The 26,056-nt window shown below is 38.2% G+C and overlaps 1 protein-coding gene across 2 annotated transcripts; it reads left to right on the forward strand.

Annotated features, from left to right (window-relative positions):
• The first annotated feature begins 2,377 nt into the window (after positions 1 to 2,377).
• On the forward strand, positions 2,378 to 26,056 carry WTAP (Wilms tumor 1 associated protein). 2 transcript variants are annotated; one of them, XM_009895519.1, is made up of 7 exons: positions 2,378 to 2,409; positions 2,505 to 2,560; positions 9,171 to 9,229; positions 10,962 to 11,089; positions 17,761 to 17,939; positions 22,811 to 22,965; positions 24,831 to 26,056. In XM_009895519.1, exons 1-7 carry the CDS (start codon positions 2,380 to 2,382, stop codon positions 25,412 to 25,414), a joined length of 1,191 nt encoding a protein of 396 aa, XP_009893821.1. In that variant the 5' UTR covers positions 2,378 to 2,379; the 3' UTR covers positions 25,415 to 26,056. The 2 variants fall into 2 exon arrangements, with proteins under 2 accessions (XP_009893821.1, XP_009893822.1); XM_009895520.1 differs by lacking the exons at positions 22,811 to 22,965; positions 24,831 to 26,056 and adding an exon at positions 18,151 to 19,307 and having other exon boundaries at positions 2,380 to 2,409.

Here is a 26,056-nt window from a genome sequence, read left to right on the forward strand (position 1 = left end):
TTTTGGTAGGTTAGTATAGGTGCAAAAAAAAGCTGCTGCATGGAAATAGTGAGGGTGAAATTCACAGATACAGAAAGAGTGCTAGTGTTTATCTCTAGATGTGATCAACCTCGCTTTTCCAAAATAACCTGTAGAATATTTCTAGCTAATGTGTTTTTTTTAGTGTATGGTTCTGTCACTACATGTGACAGAATTTCTGTAATGGCAGCGGCCTGTAATCTCAGTCTTCAGCATTTCCTGCTTTGTCTGAAAGCAAGAGATGGCTTTGTAAATGGTGGTGTGCTGGGTGTAGAGGTTGGAGTAGCCAGGTCTGGTGCTGCTGTAGAGAACTGAGTGCTGGAATCTTGTGCGAGGTCTGGAGATAGGAGGAAGACTACTCTTATGTGGAGGGTTGAACATCAGCCTTTGCTGCCACAATTATGACTGAAAGAAATCAATCAAGTGTTTACAATTGTTGTATGCTGCTGTAGGGCTCACAAGCCAAGTCTTTGCAGAAACTCACCTTTTTTGGTATTTGTATGCTTCTGTTACTTTCCTGAGGAACACACAAATAATGACTTGACATCGTCTGTGCACAATTTAATCAGGGTTAGCTGTAGTTCTGTGGGACATCTGAAAAGGATGTTTCTCTCTGTCAAGGACTTACGTCTTGCTGAGATCTTCAAGACTACTGCCAAACACTGAAGGAGTTTTAAAGATTCTAAAAATTTTTAGGAAAATTATAGTGGGAGAGGTAGGCAACCTAAATGCAGGGGTCACAAGCATCCTTCCCGTGCTCTCAAGTTATTCTGTGCTGTTTTGGTTGACTGAGTTGGGCACCAGCAGTTTGTATCGATAGCGTCTTATGCTTGAATATATTTAAGATACGTTTTTGATAAAACCATCCCAAATAAGGAACTGCATCCAGAAGTTAAAGCAAAACGCTTGAGTAACTTGTCTGTGAGAGGGAAGGTGGTGGGGGGACTTGTTAGGCTAGGGAAGCGCTTAAGTGCCTGCATGTTACTAAGACTAGGAAGAGGAAGCAGCCATTCATCAGTGAGACGATTCTACTGAATGTTTTGGGAAGCCTTTCCCTGCGTTCTAGTGTCAGTTTTTAGTTTGTGAAAGGCTTGGAAGTTGTTTCATCTGTGTACTGTACTTGGTATGGGGTTTTTTGTTTGTTTATGGAGGGCTTTTTGGTGGAATGCTGTGTATTTGTCAATGGTTAGTGTAGTTTGAAGAGAGTTTACTTCATTTGATGTATATTTGTTTGTCTTATTGACAAACAATTTTAGGATTTGTTTGTCTTAGGATTTGGAAAGGTTAGGTGTCATTGTGAAAATACCTATGGTAGTCTGTAAAAGTCTTTTTGAGAAGATAAAATCTCTTTTTATTTAGTTAAGATCATTGTTTTTGTGAAGCTAAATGTTCACAACCAACAAGTTGAGGCATCCTTTACCTGGTATATGTGCATTGCAGCAGCTTGACAAGCTTGTGGAATCCTAATATTACATGCAACTTTTCTGTTGGAAAGCATATTGCAAAGATGTGTGCCTCTAGCAAACCTTGCATTCATTGTTGCTTGTGTGCTTATAATCTTTGCAGACTTTTTTTTATATAATTGTAGTTGTAGAAAATACTATGTATTATCCTTCTGAGGTAGGGTAGCATGTCCTGTAACTCAAGATAAGTGTGACTATTTAACATAGCACAATGCAATCCTATTACGCTACGTACACACAAGAGGAATTGAATTCGACAATGTATACAAGCCATTTATTTGACATCTTACTTTTCCTAAAAAGATTCACAAGAGTTTTTTTAAAAAAAAAATGGCTAATACTTCCTGTTTATCAAAAAATCTTAAAAGTAAGAGAATAAGTACTTGGAAGAACATGTTATTTTGATGTAACCCAAACATTAGTGCTAATGTTCACAAATTATTTACTTTTATTACAAAGACATACTGAAGTAATAGTATAAATTGCTTTCCTCAGACCCTGATGATCCTCTACCTTGTAAAATACAACGTTAAATGGATGTAGGCACATACAAAATGTCAGTTTGATCTAAACAGATATGGACAAAGTTGGGTGGTTTTGCTTAGTTAAAAATGAAGAATTGGTTACTGATAGGTTTTTTAGGCATCTAAAGTAAGTTTTGGTTAACTTTGAGGAAAAAAATGCATCTGTACTTTGTATCTAGATTACAGCAGCAAACTTGTCATAGTGTTGTTTTGTATTCTGGTTCTGCATTGTGTGGAACCAATATTTCAGTAGTTAATATTACAAATAAAAAAAAAAGGCTAGAAGTAAGGTTTCTGACTTGTTCTGCATTTCTTGTACACTAATAACTATACTAAATAAAACTCCATTTTTTTCTCCCCCTTTAGAGTTCACAATGACGAATGAAGAGCCTCTCCCAAAAAAGGTATGTTTAAAAATACTTATGACACACACACACGCCCCCCCTCCCCAGGTAATCATGACAGCTTGACAAATTGTTCTTTTCCTTTTGTGTCATAGGTTCGCCTTAGTGAAGCAGATTTTAAGGTTTTACCTAGAGACGAGCTCATCCTAAGGTAAAGTGAAAAGCAATTTTTTCATCTTAACATTTTAGTGAAATTTAATGGAAGATGTGTGACCTCCCTCTTCCACTGTTTTTAACATATGTGTTGTGAAAAACTATTTTATCCTTTTCATGATCCATCTCTTTTTTTTTAAAGTTCTCATCTTGTCTCAAATATTTTTATATTTGGTTTTGGGGGAAACACTTTTTCCAAAGAGGCAAAATCCTGAACAATATTTTGTAGGAGCTTTCTTCACTTGTAACTTTCGGAGATGCGGTTGCTTACATTCCTTGCTAGATAGCAAGTTATTTTTAAGCATCAGAAAAATGTCAACTCCTTACTCCTACAATAAGTTTTAGGTTTTCTTAGTCCTTGCAGCCATCGTCTTAGCATGTTTAGATATTAACGGAAATGTTAAAATGATTTTTTTTTTTCTTTTGTCGCATGGAACTTGTATAAAGAAGAGCTTGGCCATCTTTTTCACCTTTTAGAAAGCTAAGTGTCACCATGGAAAAAATAATAGGCAATCCTGTCACGTAGACCACCTGCTTAAGAAACTGACCCAAGCCACTTGTTTCTGTATACCTGTGTTTCCTGATTTGTAAACAACGAGCTAACTAAACTAGGCACCTGTGGGTCATCTGTTTATCTGCTGGAGTAGTTTGTGTGTGCACGTTTTGGTAAACTTTTAGCCCTTGGCTTTTTGTACACTGTAAGTTATTGCATTATTAGGGTCTTTCAAGTTAAATACTGCTATTTTGTAGAACAAAGACTGAACTGTGTGGAAAAAGGAGGGTACAAGTGCAATGCTTAATGTACACAATCAGCTACTCCCTCTTCTGGGCAAACTAACCTGCCAGCTGCTTCTGGAGTCAGAGTTCTTTCCACGGGAGTCAACATAGTCTGGCTCTATATGTTCAAAACTGATTTCTGGCTGCTTCTGCATATCTGGTCTTTTGGGTAGTAAAGGATACAGCATTAAAACATTAGGAAAAAAATGCTTCTTTGGTGTTAAGTGGTTTAGGCCTTGTGAACCCTTTTATAAAAGTTTCCATGCTCAATGTTATCCCTGGGAGTTGCGAACTCCTAAGTCTGTAAAGCTATGCCGTTACTTCCAGCTATAAAATTCCTGTCAAAGTATCAAAGTGTTGATTCTGTGCCACTTGTTTTTTGATTCATATTGTGAAAACAAAAAAAAATTTCTGTAACTTGCAATGATTTGGACTTGTGTGAAGTGTTTGACACTGTTCGCACAACATCCATGTCTCTAATTTGGAGAGATGTGGATTTGACGGATGGACCACTTGATGGATAAAGAATTGGCTGGATTGTTGCACTCAATGAGTTGTGGTCAATGGATCAATGTCCAAGTGGGGACCAGTGACGAGCAGTGTTCCTCAGGGGTCAGTATTGGGACCGGCGCTGTTTGATGTCTTTTGTCAGCAGCATGGATGTTGGGATTGAGTGCCCCCTCAAGTTTGCCGATGACACCAAGCTGTGTGGAGCAGTTGACACGCTGGAAGGGAGGGATGCTGAGAGGGACCTTAACAGGCTTGAGATGTGGGCCTGTGTGAACATTGTGAGGTCCAATAAGGCCAAGCGCAAGGTCCTGCTTGTGGGTTGGGGCAATCCCATGCACAAACCCAGGCTGGGTGGAGAATAGATTGAGAGAAGCCCTGAGGAGAAGGACTTGGGGGTGTTGATGGATGAGAATCTATCTCCACATGAGCTCGCAGTGTGCACTTGCAGCTCAGAAAGCCAACCGTATCCTGGACTGCATGAAAAGAAGCATAGCCAGCAGGTCAAAGGAGGTGATTCTGCCCTCTACTCTGCACTGGTGAGACTCTACCTGTAGTACTGCGTCCAGCTCTGGGGCCACCAACATTAGAAGGACATGGACCTGTTGGAGCGAGTACAGAGAAGGGCCACAAGGATGATCAGAGGGCTGGAGCACCTCTTCTTTCCAGGCTGAACAAGCCCAATTCTCTCAGCCTGCCTCCACAGGAGAGGCTCCAGGGACACCTTATAGTAACCTTCCAGTACCTAAAGGGGGTGTACAGGAAACATGGGGAGGGACACTACAGGGAGTGTAGCGATAGGACAAAGGGTAATGGTTTTAAACTGAAAGAAGGTGGATTTAAATTAGATATTAGGAAGAAACTCTTTACTGTGAGGGTGGTGAGATACTGGAACAGGTTGCCCAGAGATGCTATTGATGCCCCATCCCTGGAGGTGTTCAAGGCCAGGCTGGATGGGGCTTTGAGCAGCCTGGTCTAGTGGGAGGTGTTCCTGCTCATGGCACGGGGGTTGGAACTAGATGATCTTTAAGGTCCCTTCCAACCCAAACCATTCTATGATTCTATTGGTTGCTACCATAGAAGAGATCAATTTCCAGCATATATTCAAGTGAGAATGTGATGGAATATACCCAAGGAGGTAAAGAACATCAGCAGCTAAACTGTGTTAAAGGTCTCTTCCAGCTCTAACCTTTTTATGATTCTATGAAGAGACAGGAGGGAATTTGCGAATGACAGCTGTGTTGCTGTCGGATCTTCTTAGTGTAGACAAAGCAAATTCTGCTCTCAAAAAGGCCACTTGTTTGATTTAAGGAGAATAACTGTCCATTATACCCAGAAGTGGAAACTTAAATGCTGTTTTGGTCATGTCCATTTTATTTGTTTGCATTAAGCAGTCCTGTGAACAGTGTTGTTTTTTTCTTTGAATGGGGTGTGTATTTAATGGATTTATAGTAAATTTACCTTTAATTGTGATTTCATGTAAACATAGCAGTTACTACGCTAACCATTGGCTTTGTAGGTTGGAATGAAATACAACACTACTAGATGTATATCATATTTTAGTCAAAGGCATCTCTAGTACTTTTAGACATAGAAGAGCATGTGTTGACTGTTGACCACCACTGGGTTGTCTTAAGATTTGGAATGTGGTGGTTTGGTTTTTGTTTTTTTTTTTTTTTGGTCCATGCTTTGGTGAGGCAAATGCTTTTTAAGGTATGGGCATGTGTCATCTGCTTTTGGTCTTTTAGGTACAGCGATGATGATGTATTACAATTGCACTGATTAAATACATATGTAGAAAATACTAATTCTTTTTTCTGAGTTCCTATGTCATGAATCCCAGTTTAACTGTTCTTTTCTATGAAGTACATAATTTAGGTCTGCTCATTTTAACTTCTGCTGTTGACTAATGTGAGCAGGATTATCGAGAAGCCTTTCAGTCTGGCCTTTTGGGAATTTCTGCTTGTCTCATTACTTGTTGCTGTGGATTCATCTCCTTCATCTTTCCCCTCCCTGCTTTAATGCAGTAGCTACTTAGCTTGACTGTGTAGGAGCTTCTGTGAAGAAAGAAGAGCCAGGAACATGACAAAGTGCTCTGTGGATCATAGATAAAAATCTTACCAGTATTGTCCTGATTGTTTAGCCTAGTGGTTAGTCTGTAAAACACTGAAGCACCCTGATTTACACAAGCAGTTCTGAGAAAATAAAGTGCTTTTACTGAACTTCAATCAACATGGACTTACAGCCTGTCACATTTGCAACTGCTTAGGTGCAGTGCTGTGTGTGCCCTACCCACTAAGAGCTTATCCTTTATCGTTTCCTGGAAAAAATGAGCACTGAAGCTCAGCATAAAAAATGAGTGCTCCAAGAAAAATAGTGGTATTTGAAGCTATGTCAAGCTATTGAAGCTAAAGTCTCCTTAATATTTTTAGAGAATGAAAGGAATTAACTAACTTACGTAATGCTGCTCAACTACCTTCCAGTTCTTGTGAGACTAAGCAACCCCTTGAATGTAAATGGGATCCAGGATTGTCTTGCTAGTTCTGTGGACAGATCTGTCTCTGTTCTTTAGTGCTTTTCCAAGTAGCACTTTAGTGAAGCTTTTCAGATTGCCTCTGTTTAGCCATCAGATTAGTGACATGAACTACTAAACAGATCAAGAAGCTAATATTGAGTGGAAACCAAACTGATTGGAGAAAAAAGCTGGCTTTTAGCCTTTTTCCACTCAAGTTCACTGATGAGCTGCCTGGGTGCCCTACAGGTGTACCAAAAGGGGCAATATGGGGCAGGGTGGTCAAGGCACCTCTCACATTTGCTTAAACCAATGCCTCTAGTTAGATTACATGTGTGAAGGAGAACTATCTGTTTCTTGGATCTTGGGAAGAAAGGCTTCAGACTTAAGGTCTGGCCAGCAAGTTTCTATAAATCACCGGTTTATTTAAAGAAGCTTTTGCAAGTATGTGCAAATTCTTAAATAATTTAATTGAAAACTGGATTTTTATGTCACTGTAAGTGTTGATTTTACCAATGTCTATTAAAAAAAAAGTTAAACTAATGCAGGTATTATGTGCAGGTGAAACCTGGTAGAAGGGATATATCATCTTCAAGTAAGGCAAAAAAGTTTCCCAGAGGGGAACGCTTTCCTCCTGTAGTTGAAGATGTGGTAGTAGCAATCTTCAAATTTTAATTCTGACATAATTTGGGGGTTGGAGGGGAAGAAAAATATTTCCGTTTGTGTCACTACTGATTTTTCTTTGAACCTGTTTCTTTAACTGAACTTTAGAATCTATTTAGGGGCAAAAATATTTTCCTTGAAGAGCTTGTAAAGAGGGCTAGCTGGAAAACGTTCGAAGTATGTAACTTTTAGGAATGCTATTTATGTGGAAACTTTCATAATTTATCAGAGGTGCTTAATGTGTTTTGGTGTCTGTTGGGAAGTTGCATGTTTTTATGCAGACAATTACAATATTGGAGGTATTTTCGTGTGTGTTTTTTGTTGGTTTGTTTTAAGTTGCTTGTTGTTTTTTGGGGTGTTTGTGTTAACTTGTAGCTCTGAACCCTTGGACTGTACTGGACGTTTCTTGTTGGTTTGTTTTGAGTTGCTTGTTTTGTTGGTTTTTGGGGTGTTTGTGTTAACTTGCAGCTCTGAACCCTTGGACTGTACTGGACTTATGCTTGATAGCTAGGATTTCTAGGTGGTAGCTACATCCACTGCTAGATTAGCCTCAGCTTCTGCTATCTGTTTTCAGCATGGCACGGCTGAGATTCCCTCACTGAACAAAGGCATCGTTACAACATTCCACAAACTTGCTGTCCTTGTCATGTCTTTCAAGCTTTGTGTGAAAACTTAGCATTTGAGATTCATGTAATGGGAATGCAGGCTCGCCTCAGCCTTACGTGTCAGCAGCTGGGAGTTCGTATTACTGAAAAAAGTATAAAAGCAAAACTGTTGTACATGGAGATATGGTTGTACAATGTAAGATCAAAGTTGTGCATCTGGAAATACGGCCCTTCTATTGTTCAGGTGAAAACAGTTTTCTGTGAGAATCGTTCATTTAGAGAGTGATGTTACAGGCTCAAACACCGTTCATGTAGTCATTTGAGACCTAGAAATAGAGTTTTACACCTGTCCTGTTTGATCGTAGTAGGATCTGGTCTTCTCTACCAGTATAGACTTAATAAATGGAGAAGAAGGAATAAACAGATAAGAGTTAACAATGTTCAGAGTGGAGTCCTAAAAGTATCGTCAATGGTCTTCAGCATCGGGGTGGGGTGGGGGATAGTGGTTATTGCTTTATTCTGACATGGTTCCTTATCTTCCTTTTCATTTTCTTTTGCTTAACTTCAGAAGCTGCAACTTTGTAACTTAAGCTTTTTGAAGATCAGAATTCTATTTTAATTCCTTCAGTTAATGATCTGTGCTACTACTGTAAAAAGGGGGAAATGATCAGAGTGAAATAAGCTGGAAAGACGGCGTTTAGGAAAATAGATTATTAAAGGCACTGAACAAAAGTTACTGTAAGAGGAGACTTAGAAATTATTAAAGTCTTAGTTAATAGACACTTAAGTGAAAACTAAATTATCAGGGCCAGTAAACAAAACTGTTTTTAAAATACCGAAAACTAGTCAAAGTATATCTATATGAAAAAAATCAATCTTTGTTTTACTTTCTTTAACTTGGTTTCATGAATGTTTTTGGGAAACTGTTTTGTTGGTATATTTGGTAAAAATTTTGACGTGTTAGCCCTCGGGATTATTGAGATCACTACTAAAATATATACACATCAGATGAAGGGTCACAGCTGTAAGTTTGATCAAAAAGGAGTCAGTGGCCTTTCTGGTATAATTACTTAACCCAGACTGCCAGTTCTAGTGTATTGTAATACACTTCTGTTTGTCTTGTTCACTTGGTAACAGACTTAAGGCTATCTTTGTATTATGGTTTCTGTTACAGAATTTTGTTTGAATTGTTCTGCTTTGAGAATGACATGTATCTTAGGTGCTTTACACAAATAACTAAGTAATAAGTGTTTGATCCCAACATTTGTCCAAAATATTACAGTAAGTTTTAAGATGCCAATTTTAAGTGTTGTAATGCACAGCTACCTTTTTATCCTCCTGAGATGCAAAGTGGATTTAACTCTTTCCATGATTAAAAGCCCCTTTTTAAAAACTGGAATTATCTTTTATGCAACTGTGTAATTCCCTCTTGTATTTTCTGATTATGGTATGTGAATGTATACTCTGAAAATTTAGGAATGAGTTGCCTTGATTTAATAAACTGAGCTTCAGAAAATTCTTTTTTCTCTTCGTCTCTGCAATAGGTGGAAACAGTATGAAGCATATGTGCAAGCTCTGGAGGGCAAGTACACCGACCTTAATTGTAAGTTAGCCAAGTTTCAAAATGGTACGAATTACCAAAGTATAAAGCAGAGTGTTCAAATAATGTTTGTGCTTTCTAAAACTGTTAGAAATAAGAGATAATAATCTATGTCAGTTGTTTGTAGGAAAAAAAGTCTCTGTTTTTTATAGTGTAAGTCTTCAGCCTTTCTTAATTTTCTCAGCCGCTTATTTTCCTTTGCAGATCTTACACAGTATCTAAAAAGTCTGGTATTGCATCTGTAGGACTGTCTGTACCCAGACTGCTGGGGGAGGAAGGGCAGGGCTCAAATCATAACACCACAAATTGGTGTATTTTCAGAACTTTTTCATTAGAAAGGAAACATTATCCTGTACCAAAATACTCCATGAATGTTTGAGCCTTCAGTAGTCTCAAACGACTGTAAACCACATAGGAGGGGTAATAGTTTGTAGAGGTAAAGGTCTAAAATGTCCTCAAGTAATGTTTGATCTGATTAGGCAAATTAACTATTTGAGTGTCAGTTTTATGTGGCCTTTAAAACTAGGTCTATACTTTAGTCTTTCAAAAGAGAATATGGGAAAAACATTGTACTGTCAAGTGGGGGAAAGCTGGGTGCATTCTGGACGTGATGGAAGTCACTTCTTAAAATTGTGTTGGCTGCTAGAGATGGGCTCTTTCCTGTTTTCCGCTCATTTTTTCAGTCTAAATACTTAAAGACTTAGTACCACTAAGGGTATTTCTCTGTCAGTCCAAACAGATGTGCACTCTTTTCTCTGTTACATCCCTCTTCTTTTGCCACCCCATAATGTTTGAGTTTTGGAGTCACAAATATAGAAAATATAAGCAGTTAATTTCATTGTAATCTCAAACTGTCCTAGCATAGGTAAGTAAACAAGTTGTTTTAACATTCCCAGTTTCTCAGTTTTGGAAACTCTAATATAGGCCGTAATAATCAGTATTACTGAATTCTCTGCAAAGAATTATTTAGAAATAATTGTCCTGAAGCAATTGGTGATGTTTTTAGTTTACATTTACAGCAGGTTATTCTCAAGTAATTAATCCAACTTTTCACAATTTATACATTACAAGTAGCAGAGTGAATGTATACTGTTTGTATCAGGCTGCTGGCACATATTCCTGTTTGAGTAATTTGGAAATGTGCTGTGCTGCCTTCTCTCATATTTCATTTATAAACTTTCATAAATGTTCATGGATCATAAGAATTCTAGATGCGTCGGAGCTGCCATTTCTGAAGTTCTCGAATGTCTTACTGTTTACTCATGGTGTGTTAAAACCAGTTTGAGGTTTGACCACAAATGACACTGTTTTACAAACTGTGGATTTTTTGCCATTATAGGCTTTCCCTCCTCCCTCACCCTGGCTGCCACATTTCTTATAGATACCAGGACAGTTCCAACTTCCTGAGTTTCAGACTGCAAGTAGTATTTGTTTAAGCAAGCAATTTAAAAGTTATTTCCTTACATAAACATGGAAACACTTTCAGAAGCTTAGTAACTCTTAAGGGAGGATCAGAAAGATGTATTTAAAATGAACTGTTGTCAAGCTTTTCTAATACTTAATGATATTTTGATTTTTCTTATTTATGCTTATTATAGTTATGCTTGTTGTAGTCAAGCTTAATTATGACTCTTGCTGTTTATGAATTTGGTTTTTAGATTCTTTTAGCTGTATTTAAAAACTGTTCATGAGGATACTATAAAACGTGCTTTTTGTGTGTTACTACTTGTATTAGCTAATGATGTGACGGGATTGAGAGAATCCGAAGAGAAGTTGAAACAGCAACAGCAAGAGTCTGCCCGAAGAGAAAATATTCTGGTGATGAGGCTGGCAACTAAGGAACAGGAGATGCAAGAGTGTACTGTAAGTATTTAGAGCGGATAAGTGTTTTCAGACTGTTACAGGAATATCAGCTTTTGAGCCAGTACCCATGTGCTGTTTTCCATATATCCATAGCATCACATTTTCTGTGCTTAATGAAATGGCACTGAATTGGTAAAGATCACTTCTTAAAGTTTGCCTTTTTAGTATTAGTTATTTCAGTTGATTTTCAGCAGCAATTGTGCTTGGAAGGACTTTTGCTTCAGAACCAAGCTAATTCTTGCATGAGCCATGCTTACTTTGTTATAGCATTTACGAACTGTGTATATTTACCAAAAATGTTACTTCTGACTCTCATTGGATGCAGGAACAAATTGAAATGTAAGGATAAGATTGAGTTTACTGGGTTTCATTAAGGAGGATTTAGGCAGATATTTATGTTGGATTTGGATAACAAGGTATTTGTAAGCTTCCGCATCCATTTGGCTAGGTAGGGGAAAGAGCTACTGACTTTTTCAGAGGGACTTTTGAAATTTGGCAGATCTGCTTCTTGGGGTTTCTAGTCGTCTTTGTACTTGAATACTTTTTTTGTTTCTGTTTCTCTCTCCTTTATTTCTCTGAGTTTTCTGTGACTTTGTTTTTTTCTGTGTTTAGTTTTGGTTTCTTGAAACTATCTTCTACCACTTTTAGACTTTTGATCTTTTTTTTATAACCTTCTTGACATAACTTTTCACCTGCTGCTTTAATTTGGCAGTTCCTGAGAGAAGATTTTAAAAAGCTTCTTATTCCTAGTTTCTGTAACATACTCCTGAGAGCTTCTCTTATGAAAAATACAAGCTCTGTGCAAAACTAATAACTAGTACCATAGCTTTCCTCTGTTAATTTCTTTTAGTCTTCCTTTCTTTTTTCCTGTAGGCTTTCAGAGCTGTCAGGTATAGTAGTGTGACACTTAACTTTACACATTGTTTGCACTGCTCTTAAGACCATCAGATGACTTTCATTCTTAGTAAGTACTGGTCGGAAGAGAAGACAAGAGGGGGTAAAGCTTACTTTGCAATGGCAAAAAATGAATCACAAAATCACTGAGGTTGGAAGGGACTTACAGTTTGTCTAGTCCAACCTACCCGCTCAGAGCGGAGTCAGTTGGACCAGGTTCCTAAGGACTGCATACAGTCAGGTTTTGAACATCTAGAATAGAGACTCCAAAACCTCTCTGCGTGACCTGTGCCAGCATTCAACCACTGTTGCAGCCAAAAGCATTTTCTTATGTTTAAGTGGAATTTCCCTTGTTTCAATTTGTGCCCATTGCCTTCTGTGCTTTCAGTGGGCACCACGGAGAAGAGTCTGGCTCCACCTTCTTTACTCCCCCCATCAGGTATTTATGCACATTGATAAGATCCCCCTGAGCCTTCACTTCTCCAGGCTGAACAGCCCTACTGCTCTCAGCCTCTGCTTGTACGTCAGATACTCCAACCCCTTAATCATCTTCATGGCCCTTCATTGACCTCACCTTAATATGTTCATGTCTCTCTTGTACTGGGGAGCCCTGGGCTGGACCCAGTACTCCAGATGTCTCACCAGTGCCAAGAGGAGAGGAAGGATCGCCTTCCTTGACCTGTTGGCAGCACTACTAATGCAGCCCAGGATGCTAATGAAGATCGGTTCTGGTGCTATACTGCAACGCTTCCCTAGTAGTGAGACTCTTGTATTGATTCTGCTTCTCTTGTTAGTTTTACTGATAAATTCTGCTATAAGGAACTGCAGTAATAAGAGGGTTTTTATTTTGAACTTCTGAGCCTATAGCTAAAACAATAAATACTAAAAAATAAAAGAAATGTAATTTTTTTGCCAAAACCAAATTTGTGTGTACTATTTTCACCTTTCTTCCTTCTCATTTCTAAAAGAATGAGTTAGACAAAAATTTCAAGTATTTAGGACTATGAATACTGGCAAGATAATGAAGACTAGGATTTTTCACTGCACTCTGTTATAGGTGTTCATATCTGTGATGCATAGTCTTTCTAGAACATCTGTGTAGAAGAACTTCTGAAGAGCTTTTATTAATTTCAGTGTACTTAAAGAAAAAAAAAAAGGGGGGGGGGCAGGGGAGAACCCACCAAAAAGAAGCAGAACAAGCACACACAAGTGGCTTGTATTCTTCCAGGTATTGACATGTGAGTAACATCAAGGATGTAATCTCCTCCATAGTGCATGGAGGTAGGAAGATGCATACTTGAAGGAAAGGGGGTAAAAGCTATAGGCGACATTGGCACCTTAAAGTGTTTTCAAGTGTAAATGCACGTAGTTTCAAGAAGCTCTGGAGGACTGCTTGGCTTTGTGTTATTAGATAGTATTTTCTCCAGTAAAGTAACAGTAACAAAATAAATCATGTTGGATGAGATGCAAAACTAAGCTATAGGTTGCTAAATCGCTTGATAAATGAACAAAAACTATTCACCATATGATAAGTTACTTGGCATGTGAATCTCTATACATTTACATGTAAAATATACCAGTGACATTTATATGTAAGCCTTTAATGTTCCCTGTCACATCTTGATTAGAAAACCTGAGCAGCTATAGTGTCAAGTTTCTTGAAAATGACAGATGAATATTTACTATATAATATTTTTTGTTCATATTACTCTTAATGTATTTTTGGGACATGTTTTATACTAACAAACATCACATTCAGGTTACATTCAAATTTAAACGAATAAAGACTTAAAAGTACCATATCATATTCAAGTAGTAGTAGTTGAGAAAGACATAAGTGATTTTTCTGACTACTGATGTATAAAACACCTTGCTAGTTAAAATATACTAGCTCCGTTTTAAAATAAGCTGTGATGGATTTTGTCTTAGTTGCAGTTTTAATTTGCACCCTTCTTTTAAAAAGGTAAAACACAGCAAAACCTACTTCAGCTTATAAAAGTCACTAGTCGTCATGTTGCAAGCGTAGGTGTGCGTGTCAGAGTAGCAGTAGCAGAATCAGTGTTCTGATGCTGTTTTGGTGTTCTTTTTGAAGAAACAAGATGGTAGTTCAGTGTACAGCTCCATTCTCTCTCGTGCTCCAAGTCTAGCAGTAGAATATATGGGTTTCTTTTGAGCTAGGAGCTTACTGAGACTCTGACTGGTGTTGCAGACGTACTCTGCATAGTTTAGGGTGGCTAACTAAAGGGCTAGATTGAAGTTTAGGTGTTTAATACCTCATGTGTCCTATTGTCAGCAGCAGCAGCTTTCAGCTACCTTCCCCCTAGTGGGAACAACCACCTAAAGGAGATCGTTGCTGTTAGGGAGATGTGGGTAAGGTATTGGCTACTGTTTCTACATAAAGCTTTATTTCTGGCAGAGGTGGTGATGAAGTCATTGCTACTTCAGGGAAAGGCCTTAACCCCCTCCCAAGCTACTGCACAGCTACTGTAGGTCAATAAGCGGACAGGCATTTGGAATTATTTGCTACTCAAATAGGTTTTCCACGGAACAGAGAATAATGAGTGGAAGCTTCCTGTGGGTGCAGTTGGGCTATAGTACCTAGATAGTCGTTGCTCTTAAACTACTTGTGGATTAGGTTACATCCCTGTATTTTTTCTCTTCTTTGTTATCCGGTTTCTTCCCTCCCACTCCTACCTTATTAGAAGGCTATATACTTGTACTTCTTTAGATTGCTTACATTTTTTATTAAACACCTGTGTTCTGTTTTGTTAAGTTCTTCATGTCAGAGGCCCTCTTCTATGTGGTATGTTTGGACAACTTCAGCTGAAAGGATTCAAGTGTTTCCAAGAACATGTGAGAAGCAGAGGGGTTGAAAACGTTATTGTCTATCTTAACAACAACAAAAAGAAAATCCATGCAAACAACCCTCCCCCAGAGCCTGATGTCCTCTAAATAGACTACTTTCAGTGTTTTCCTGCCTTGGTGAGAGCAGAGAGAAAGCTGATACCAAGGGTTTTATTCTGTTTGTGAAAATTCATCCCTATTTGTCTGTCTGACAGGCTTTTGAAAAATACCAGCTAGTGTATGCTTTCATTTTTGGGAATACGAACAGCCAGTATGCGTTTCAGATGTTAGAGTGCCTGTCCTGGGGTCTGGCATTGGACATGACTATTAGTGTATATTAAGCTATAGCCTGAAGTTGGTCCTGACTCCAGGCAAACTCTTCTGCTCGCCACCCCTTACCACCTGGAATATCAGCGAAAGGAGTGGTTAGAGAGAGCCAGAATGGGAAGCTTGGACTGGAAGATGAATGGAATAGGGAAGTAGGCAGAAGGGTTAAGTGGTACAGGCTTGCTTTGGAGTGGGTCATATTAAGGGGAAGTTGCTAGGTCTGGGTGGATGAAAAGCCTGACAGGCGACAACTCTGGAATTACAACTGCAGAAAGCATATCTGGAGGGATGGAGAAAAATTAAGTTGGAAAAACTGGAGGAATAAATGGTCTTTTTAAAGTTTGGGGAGGGAATGAGCAAGGGTTGTTCAGCTTAAGTAAATCCGTTCTATGCTACTGTTTTAGTAATGACAGTTGAGTTGTTATGTGGAGCCTGTGCAAGTGCTCTTTGCTTGGCCTAGGAGCTAGAGATGAGGTACCCAAATGAGACTGTTAAATAACTGACGTTGGATGGAATCAGCTGGGTCCTCTTGAGTGTTGTAGTGCATTTCTGCTGTGAGTGAGGAGCAGGTGGCAGCAATTCTTCGTCCTACTGGTCCAAGGAATCTGTTACAGTTCTTAGGCTGGCAGCAGAAGAGGGAGGGAACTGGGCCTAGGTAAGACAAGGAATGTGATCTTTTTTCCTCAATGGTACCTGTCTAAAAATAGGTTGGGAGCCATGTTGCTGTAGCATAATTATTCCTGGAATACGTTGCCAGCTGGAATGTCTGTATGTCAGTGTGCAGACATCTGTTAAACTAGCTGTTTCACGCTCTACTAGTGCTAGCCCTTGCAAAGAACTGACAGGTTGTGGAAATACTTCCAGTAGTGCAAGCGACAGAACGGTGAGTGGATAGAAAAGATATATCAATAAAAATAAATTAAATAGATCATTATTCAGTGAGCAACATTTTGTGCATTCAGTGAGGCAGAGGACCTGTGGGAGTAAAATGCCATCCAAGAAATGGATGAAACTTGGATTTCCTGTTTCTGAGTAATGTTTGTAGGTGGGTTCTTGAGTGCTTTATTTCTTTAAAATATTTTTATGCAGTGCTTTATTTCCTTTATATTTCTTCCTGGGCACATAAAAGTGTCTATTTAAAACTTCAAGTATAAGTAGCTAAATATTTTTATTTTGATAATATCAAATTAATGTGTCAATGGAAATACTTCTTATTTCAATACCTTTGAAATCACTTATTTGAAATAAAATCCAAGAATTGTTGCTACGAAACAATATATAAATTAAAACATGTTGTCCTCCATCAATAAGTGACTGAGGTCACTACTGCACATTTTTAAGGTAAATAGAATGCTTGTACTTATACTTTCTCTGCACCATTGCTGTGTAAAGACCCTCTAACAGAGTAACTGTATATACAGGAAAATGGTTAAATTGATACTTCTTTTGACTGTGCTGCTTGTCCCCAGTAAAGCAGGGATAGACATAAATGAAAAGCACCATTCTAGTGCCCCAGTCATTAGTGAATGTCAACTGGCAAGTAGAAAACAATTTGAAGTGGAGAGAGAGGGAAGAAAAAAAAAAAAGAAAACAATCAGCCTTAAATCGACAAGGGCAAGTGCCAGGTCCTGCACTTGGGCCACAATAACCCCATGCAGTGCTACAGGTTTGGGGAAGTGTGGCTGGAAAGCTGCCTGGCAGAAAGAGACCTGGGGGTTCTAATTGACAAGCAGCTGAATATGAGCTGGCAGTGTGCACAGGTGGCCAAGAAAGCCAAGGACATCCTGGCTTGTATTAGAAATAGTGTGGCCAGCAGAATTAGGGAGGTGATTGTGCCGCTGTACTCAGCACTGGTGAGGCCACACCTCGAGTATTGTGTCCAGTTTTGGGCACCTCAATGCAAGAGAGATATCGAGGTGCTGGAGCGAGTGCAGAGGAGGGCAACGAAGCTGGTGAAGGGCCTAGTAAACCAATCATATGAAGAGTGGTTGGAGCTGGGACTGTTTAGTTTGAGGAGGAGGAGGCTGAGGGGAGACCTCATCACTCTCTACAACTATTTGAAAGGATACTGTAGAGAGGTTGGTGCTGGTCTCTTCTCACAGGTAATTAATGACAGAACGAGAGGGAATGGCTTCAAGCTCCAACAGGGTAGATTTAGACTGAACATTAGGAAAGAATTTTTCACAGAAAGAGTGGTTGGGCATTGGAACAGGCTGCCCAGGGAGGTGGTTGGGTCACCATCCCTGGATGTGTTTAAGAGCTGTTTAGATGGGGTGTTGGGGGATATGGTGTAGGGGAGAACTTTGTCGAGTACAGTAGATGGTTGGACTCAATGATCCCAAGGGTCTCTTCCAGCCTAGACAATTCTGTGATTCTATGAGAGTTTAGGTTGGCAGGTGGTGGGATGGGGGATTAGGTGAATATGCACATTGATAGGGCTCAGGTGGGCAAAAATGATTTTTATCCGGCTTTTTTCAGGTTACAGTGTTGAAAGAGGGCAAGCTTGCTTACTGTTATCTTTGGAATAACTATTTTTATTTGTATCTAAATGACACAAAACTTAATGTTCTATGCATAACAGTTTTTTTTCTTCTTATTTTATGCAGAATCAGATTCAGTACCTCAAGCAAGTCCAGCAGCCTAGTGTTGCCCAACTGCGATCAACAATGGTGGACCCAGCCATCAACTTGTTTTTCCTAAAAATGAAAGGTGAACTGGAACAGACTAAAGACAAACTGGAACAAGCCCAAAATGAACTGAGTGCCTGGAAATTTACGCCTGATAGGTAAACAAAACAAATACTCCCCAGTCAAGACTTCCCTGACAGTCCCACTACGAGAATGCTATGGTGGGACAGCCAAGTACTCGTTTCCACACCAAGACTCAGACGTTTTGAGGCAAAAGCCACATTCTTATACTGTCCAGCTTGTAATGCTTAATGTAAAACTTATCAGATGAACCTTGTGTTTCAGCTTTTTTCTCCCCCTTTGCTTCAGAGGCCTGACGGCGTCGGACTATTCTGAAGAAATGGCCATCTTCGAAAAAAAATCTTTTCTAGAACATGTAGACATTTGCAAAATTGTTCTATTTGAAGAAAATAGAGGGAGAAACAGAAGTCTTAAGTCTGTGGCACACTGTGTCGACAGACAGTTTGGAGGAGAGAGAACCTAGAGATTATAAATCATGAATTGAACATGTAAAATTCCCGTAAAATGTAGAAGTGGAATATGCTTCGCTCTTAACCTTGAGCCTAGTGACTTAGAGACACTGTAAGTCAGTTTTGCCAATAAGACTGTGGACTTCCTGCTTGTTCACTGAACTGCTGGGTCAAAACTCGATGAGGTGAATTTTGTGTTAAAGAGTTTACTTGCTAACCCGTTTTGAATAGCCACGAGTGCTATTTGATATCACAACAGTGGTAGTGTACACATTTGACTGTTTAGCCTTTGGGCTCTCTGGCACTTGACGGAGCCTTAAGTCAATGTTACTAAATAATGAACTGTTTTCTGGATGGTTGGTAATACTGTGGACGCCTCAAAATTAGGACTGTACGAAAATGTACGTTCTATCTAATTGCAGGTTTAAAGTTGTTGGAAGCAATATATATTTGATCACAACTAGCATGTATAAGAAAAACTGGTTGTGATAAGTATTTCACTGCATGTTTTCATGCAGACATGAGATTTTTTTGATCCTCTATACTAAGAACTGATCTCAAATGCTCAATTCAGAAGGCACACAATGGCAACTGTCTTCAGTGTTGGTGGGGTGTTTTTATTCCTTTGTACACCTGTTTTTTTTTGTATTGCACTTCTATATAAAATGTGCCTTGAAATAGTTGTAATATATAGTTCAAGGAACACTACTGGTTATACTGTTGTATTGTGAAGCTCCTGGGATGAACGAGAATTGAACAGGTTGTTATTTCTGCATTGTCTCGTTCTCTGAAAACAAAGCCAGTATTTTAACAAACCAAAAAAACTTCAATGCATGCATTTTCCTTGGTGGAATCAGTTGAAGGAGCTTTTGCTACTCTATTGATGTCTCCATTTTGTTGTCCCAAGTTACTTGTAAGAGTAGCGATCTGGGACAGTTGGGAGTGGCATGTCTGAGGTGTGTAAAGCGAAATGCAGATTTGGTATAGCATTTGTGTGTTTATTGTTTTCCTTAGAGATTTGAGTTCTATTTAGTAATATGAGGTTTTGATTTTCAAAACAGTTGGGCAACATTTTATGACTTGGTCTGATCCTAGAAAATTCAATTTTAAGTTTTTAAAAAAAAAAAAGACATCCAGCTGTGACAGAAGGTGATGTATTCTAACTGTTTCGATGACTTTTATTAAGATGGCATTACGTATTTTTAACTTGGAAGTATCTTAACTGTTTGTGCTTCATATGATTAATACGGGATTGAAGAGTAGTGTACTTATGCAGGTTTATTTTTTTTGCATGAGTAATGACTTAACAGCAAAAGAAAAGCCTACAGAAAAACTTTACCTTTTTAAAAGTGATACATCTGGGATGATTTTGCTATAGCAGTATCTAAGATTTTAATGATCTAGCATCAAAACAGAGGTAAGACTTGCATTAATAAACTGTTAACATGTTACTGAGACATTTGTAAAGGTCACTATAATGTGCGGATAGAGGTATGCCGTGCAGATCGCTTGTTTAACTTGGAGTTCAAAAAATTATTGAATACATTTAGGTTGGTTGTTTTCTTAAGTCCTCAGGCTCTAAATATATGTGTACAACTGAGGAGAGTCAAGTTAACTTCCCACTTTCTTTCAAGCAAAAGTATCAGAAGAAAATGCTATTTCTGTAGCTGCAACATACCCTAATATGCATCATAAAAATTTAAGTCAGTGATGTGAACATGAATAATTCATATGTGCAGTAGCTGGAATACAGAAAATGAACTTATTTCCTGGTAAATAATTGAGGATGTTTTCATTAACTGGGTTAAGATTTTACTGATTTTTTTTATTTCTGGAAAGGTAAAGAAATGGTGACTCATGAAATATTTACAGGATTTTTCATTCTCTTTGCATTCTGTCTGCCCCCCCTCCACTCTTTTAATTGCTTTAATTGTCCATCCTTGTATGCAGCTACTCTTATTTCACGGCATCTGACCTAGTTTTTTGAGAGAGATGATGCTCCTATTCAAATCCCTAACGGGTGTTCTTAGGGTAACATATTAACTGCAACCCTAAAGGGTATTAGTTCTGGGCCTTAACCATAGATAAGGGTGTACAGCATAATCATTGCTGATGTCTGAAGGGAGAAATAGAAGGGCATTTAATCAAAGGAATGGCTATGCTAAGCCATTTCAACCGTCATTAAACAGAGAGTATATGCTTGGATTAAAAATTAGTAGAAATGTGATTTGCAGTAAGCCACTGCAAACGGCAAAGACAAACACTAGTCTTCTGAAATTTAACCGCTTATATTCTTACAGGTTTTGTTGCATGTATGTTCAAGAGGATTTGTGGAAACAATGCCAAACCTAGTTTTACAGCTAATAGGAGTTATTTTAATAGTTGCTGGATTTTAAATTCTTGCATGTGTTGTCTTTTTTGTAAATTGCACGGGGAGGTTACTTGGTGCCATACTAGTTCAGAACATCTGGAAAAAAAATTGTGGGAAGAAATAGCATTATAGGTAACTATGCAAATTTCTATACAGGTAATAAATACTTCACATTTTGGCAGGAGTTAACATGAAGAAGTTAATGGGATTCTAAAATTGTCCCAATTCCAAGGTAACTGGTACTTGCTAATTCTACAGTTGACATTGCTTTGCGAAGAGAAAAGCATTAAATGACTTAAGCACTGTGAACTTCTTCAACTTGCAGTGATGATGAATACAGTAACAGAAATCTGCAAATGGTGCTAAAAATCATTGCATGTCTGCCTAATAACTTTTGGGATGTGTCACATTGGTTATCTCCAAAGTGGTCCTGCTTTACACAGAATGAACATCTCTAAGGAAACTTGCATCTTAAGTGTGCGACTTGGACTGTATTAGGTCAGCACAATTTAAGCTTCAAGGACCTGGCATTGGACATCACATCAAGAAAGAAAACAGGTTGCTGCCTTTAGCAGAGTTTCAGGCTTCCAGGACTTTACACAGCCAGATTCCTTCTGGAGCAGCCCATCCGAAAGATTTGGGAGAGTCAGTCGGAAAACGTTAAATGGGGCAGAGTTGGCAGAACTTAAGTTGTCTTAGGTTTGAATGCTTAAAAGGTAGTTGATAAGGAAATTATTACTTTAAATTCTTTTGCTTGGGTATTTTGGTTGCAGGAGAGAGCCGTGGCTGTGAATTGTAGCAGAAATTTCCTGTTCTACTTTTTTTAATCCTTAAAATTTCTTTGTCTTTGTCACTTGTTTAAAAGCAAACAAACAAAAAATTAAATGACCTTCTCGGTCTTGAAGAGTAATGCAACTCCTGCCATTGAATTCAAAATAAACCTGCTCAAATTTGGGGTTTGGGTGGGTGGGGTTTGTTTTGTTGTTTGTTTTGGTTTTTTTTTTTTTTTTTCCCCAGAGCTTACACTTTTGTAGAAAAGAGAACAGCTTTGCTATGTTGCTGAGCCTATTAAAAGGAGAACTGTTTGTGGTTGCTATCCTGATTTTGGCAGACCAAGAGTCTTAAAGGACTTTAATTTTGCTCTTTTATGGAGTCAGCTGTATTGCCTATATATTAATTTGCATACTACTTCCTATAATGCTTTACAATGCAATTTTTATCATGAAGATTAAAGATGTGTGATGTTACCCATTTATTAAAGAATATCTTGTCAGTTCAAAATATTTTTTCCTGCCTCTTTCCCATTTCTTTTAGAAACTGGACATCCTGATGGTCATTACTCATGATCTGAAATCTGTCATTCTAAAGGAAGTAGATTAATAATACAGTCCTTCCTTAATTTCCTGCGAATTTTTAACTACATTTACTTTCCCCTCACCATGCAAGATGTGCTTAGGGAAAGCTCACCATAGAAATTGTGAAACAGGCTGTGTACATTACTGTCAAATACATAAATTGAGTTGAAAAATAGACATCTGATTTTTTTAAACAAGACCACCTAGACAACATTCAAAAGAATGTCTGAGCCTCTTAATGAAAAAATGGATGTCACTATGAAAAATGAACATGGGATTTAATATTTTTCCCCAATCAACTTTTTTCTCTTCACCCAAATTTAATTACTAAATTTTACTAGTACAATAAATGGAAGAAAGTTTTTGCTTATAATTCAGTTTACACGTGTAATTTTTATGTGGTACTTGATCTTTTGAATTACAAGGCACATCTTTAATCAAATATTTAACTCCACTGAGAATTAGCACATGCAAGATTGTGCATACTGATATCCAGATGTTGGTATCAAAAAAAAGAACAATATGCTTATTCGTATTTGCAGTAATAAAACTTGCCTTCCACTTTATGGGACAGCGACAGAAGATCAACTGGCGTTGGAACAGCACGTGGTAACTATAGGGAGACTTTCTGCTATGACAATTATGTTGAGGCATAATGTTCCTTGAATTGTGACATGCAGAAATTGCATCTCCTTTTTGTCTGTAATTGTGATTGAGGAAGATTACTGAAGGTTTTATATTCATTTTGTGATAGATGGCTCTTTCCTTTGCAGCCAAACAGGCAAAAAGTTAATGGCGAAGTGTCGAATGCTTATCCAGGAGAATCAAGAGCTTGGAAGGCAGCTGTCCCAAGGACGTATTGCACAGCTTGAGGCAGAGTTGGCTTTACAGAAGAAATATAGTGAGGAACTTAAAAGCAGTCAGGATGGTAAGGGTGTTTTTTAAGAAAATGGAAGTTGCCTTGCACTTCTGCTAGTTTAATTTCCTGATGATACACGTACTGTAAAACCATCTTTGCCAGAATAAAAGGGTAATATTGAGTAAAATATGACAACTGTAAGTCTTCACTGGTAGCCTTAATGTAAAAAAAAAAAAAAAAAAAACCACAAACCCAACCCCAAACAAACAAACAAACTTAACTTTGGGGGACTGGTGGGATTTGCGGCTCCAGTAATGCAGCGTTTGAATTTGAAATTGCTTGATTTTGTCCTGTAGGTCTTGCTATTTAATAGGTAATGCTTAGACTGCATTTTTCACATTACTGGTGCATTGGTAAGATGAAAGGTGCTAATGTTGCATGAAGCTAAGTATGCACTGGGAACAGAATGCTTCTTGTTAACTCTTGAGTCGTTTTGAAATTACTTTTAAAAAATGAACAACTTCTTAACAATGCCTAAGAATAAGAAAAATAGAGATTTTTTTTTTGCTTAGGTAACTCAGATGCACTAAAACACCTCGTTATTGTGTTCAGTCCAAATTTTACAGCATTGGAAACCTAAACTGAAATTACCTTTAATCTCTGACCTCTTGCATAATTTAAATGGAGGGGGAAATGCAAATTTAAAATAACTTCAGTTGAGAGTTCTGCATAGAATCAGTGGGTTTTTTGGTAGAATGCTATCTGTTTATTAGAATAAGTCTTGGGAGATGAGCTATTTAGTTACCACATCAACCTGGATATGTTTTTGGTTTACAACTGAAGTCTGTGAGATCTGTGCAACATATCCTGTATTTTTAATGATAGATTTTCTTCTCCCCCATAGGATCATATTTTTGAGAAAGTATCAGTATAAAATAATAACTAGAATTCTTAAGGTGACTTACTCTGGAATGACATGTTGTTGGAATAGTTGCCCTTTTGCTTCTTAACTACTATTTAGATAATGCACTTGGTCTAAATTTATCAAGTTCATAATTGAAGCAAGCGTGGACGTTCTTAAAAGATTTCTGCTCTTGAGTGCAGTATAGTAAAGTAATCTCCAGAACTGAGATGTGTTCTTAGCCCCTGTTGCTTCTTTCCCATAATCCTGCAATAGCAGTTTTCCTAATGATTTTTTTTTTCCATAGCAGCAAGAACACTTTAATTTCATGACTCTTTGCAATAGCAAGCAGTTTGCATTTTATTTGCTTCCTCATATCAGTGGTGCAGTTGAACTGAAGACTAGGGGAGTCAGTTTCTTTTACTGTTTTCAGGTCAAGCATCTCTTGCTCCAGAATTGTAAAATCCTTTTTCTTGGTGCATAAGTACTAAAACACCATGTGGAATTAGTTAAGTTTTGTCAGTCTTTCTTTTAGTGTCCTGTTAAGCAGGATTTAAAGGATTAAAAACAGTTAAGAGCTGAAAGTTCCTTGAAGTGTGACTAAAATATTTTTTTTTGTCACTGAATAGGCTTTTGTAGTTATTCAGACCTGTTATATACAGATGTAGTTCGTGGTCACTTTTACTATATTTCTGCTAATGTTTTATGCTTGAGGAAAAGTAGATACATGAAGATCTGCTTGCAAAATACTAATTGCTGGAGTTGAGCTGTTCTCCAAATATCCTTCTTTTTTGCCCAGAAATTAATTTCTTCTCATATAGTCTGATTAGCAGTATAAAAAGTGCATAGACGATCATTAAGCATTTCCTCCTTCAGAGGCAGAGTGTCAAAACCAGTGCATACGTGATGGCTGGAAAATAGTTTGAAAATTTTCAGCATGAAATGTTGAATTACAGGATTTTAATTTTGTCTGAGATTCAAGCTATATTATGGGCTATTAAGTATTTGCAACAAATGTGTTTTCTTTATATAGAATTGAATGACTTCATCATCCAGCTTGATGAGGAGGTAGAGGGTATGCAGAGTACCATTCTAGTTCTTCAGCAGCAATTGAAGGAGACTCGCCAGCAGTTGGCGCAGTACCAGCAGCAGCAGTCCCAGGCCTCCAACGCAGGTACCAGCAGGACTCCATCTTCTGAGCCTTCAGACCAGGGAGAGGCTGTGGGTAAAGACTGCAGCCGTCTGGCAAACGGACCAAGCAATGGTAGCTCCTCCCATCAGCGGACGTCTGGGCCTGGATTTTATAGGGAGGGTAGCGGCACGGAAGATGACTTCCCGGCTTCTCCAGGGAATGGTAATAAGCTGTCCAACCACTCGGAAGATAGAACTGGTAGAGGAGGTGGTAGCTACATAAACCAACTCAGTACTGGGTATGAAAGTGTAGACTCTCCCACTGGCAGTGAAAACTCTCTCACGCACCACTCAAATGACACAGACTCCAATCATGATCCTCAAGAGGAGAAAACAGTGAGCATGAAAGGTAACAGAACTGTGGGTTCTCGTCATGTCCAGAATGGTTTGGACTCCAGTGTAAATGTGCAGGGTTCAGTTTTGTAACATTTTTCTGCAACATTTTTATACAGTGTCATTTAAATTGGGAGAGGATACTGTCCAGAAGCCGTTTAAATTAGTGCATACTTGTCACAATTTTGCCTTTTTGTGGGTTTCTTTTTGCTTCAATACCTCTGCCACTTTGGAAATTTTAACAGTTAATTACGTTGAATGTTGCTAAAAGGACGTTTGTGTAGCTCAAGTTATTTTTATATGAGTTAATGTGAAGTTGAAATGGAAATTATTTCCATAAAGTATAACATAAAATGATGTCTGTACAAATCTGTGTATATCTAGAACCTGTGCTGTGTAAGGGCATTCTTACTCATACTGTTATACTTAACACCACCTTCAAGATTTGTCATAATAGCTGTGGGTTTATGACTGCTAAGTTTGCCCAGTACAGTAGTTTTATCACTAAAAGATGGACTCACTGAAGAAGTCCTGTAGTAGTTTCAGTGTTAATTACAGTTTTTCCCACCATACATCTGTGCATTTTCTCCTTAGGTGACCGAATGTTTATGAATTGTGTGCATAGTTACTCAGTTTTTAAGAACTGTTGTATCCTGTTTATGCATATTGCTCTGTGACTCCAATATTATCTTACCTGTACTGACCAAACCTAAATAAAAACTTTTAATAATGTAA

Source organism: Charadrius vociferus, unplaced genomic scaffold (genome assembly GCF_000708025.1).
Source record: "Charadrius vociferus isolate BGI_N301 unplaced genomic scaffold, ASM70802v2 scaffold142, whole genome shotgun sequence".
Lineage (NCBI taxonomy): Eukaryota > Metazoa > Chordata > Aves > Charadriiformes > Charadriidae > Charadrius > Charadrius vociferus.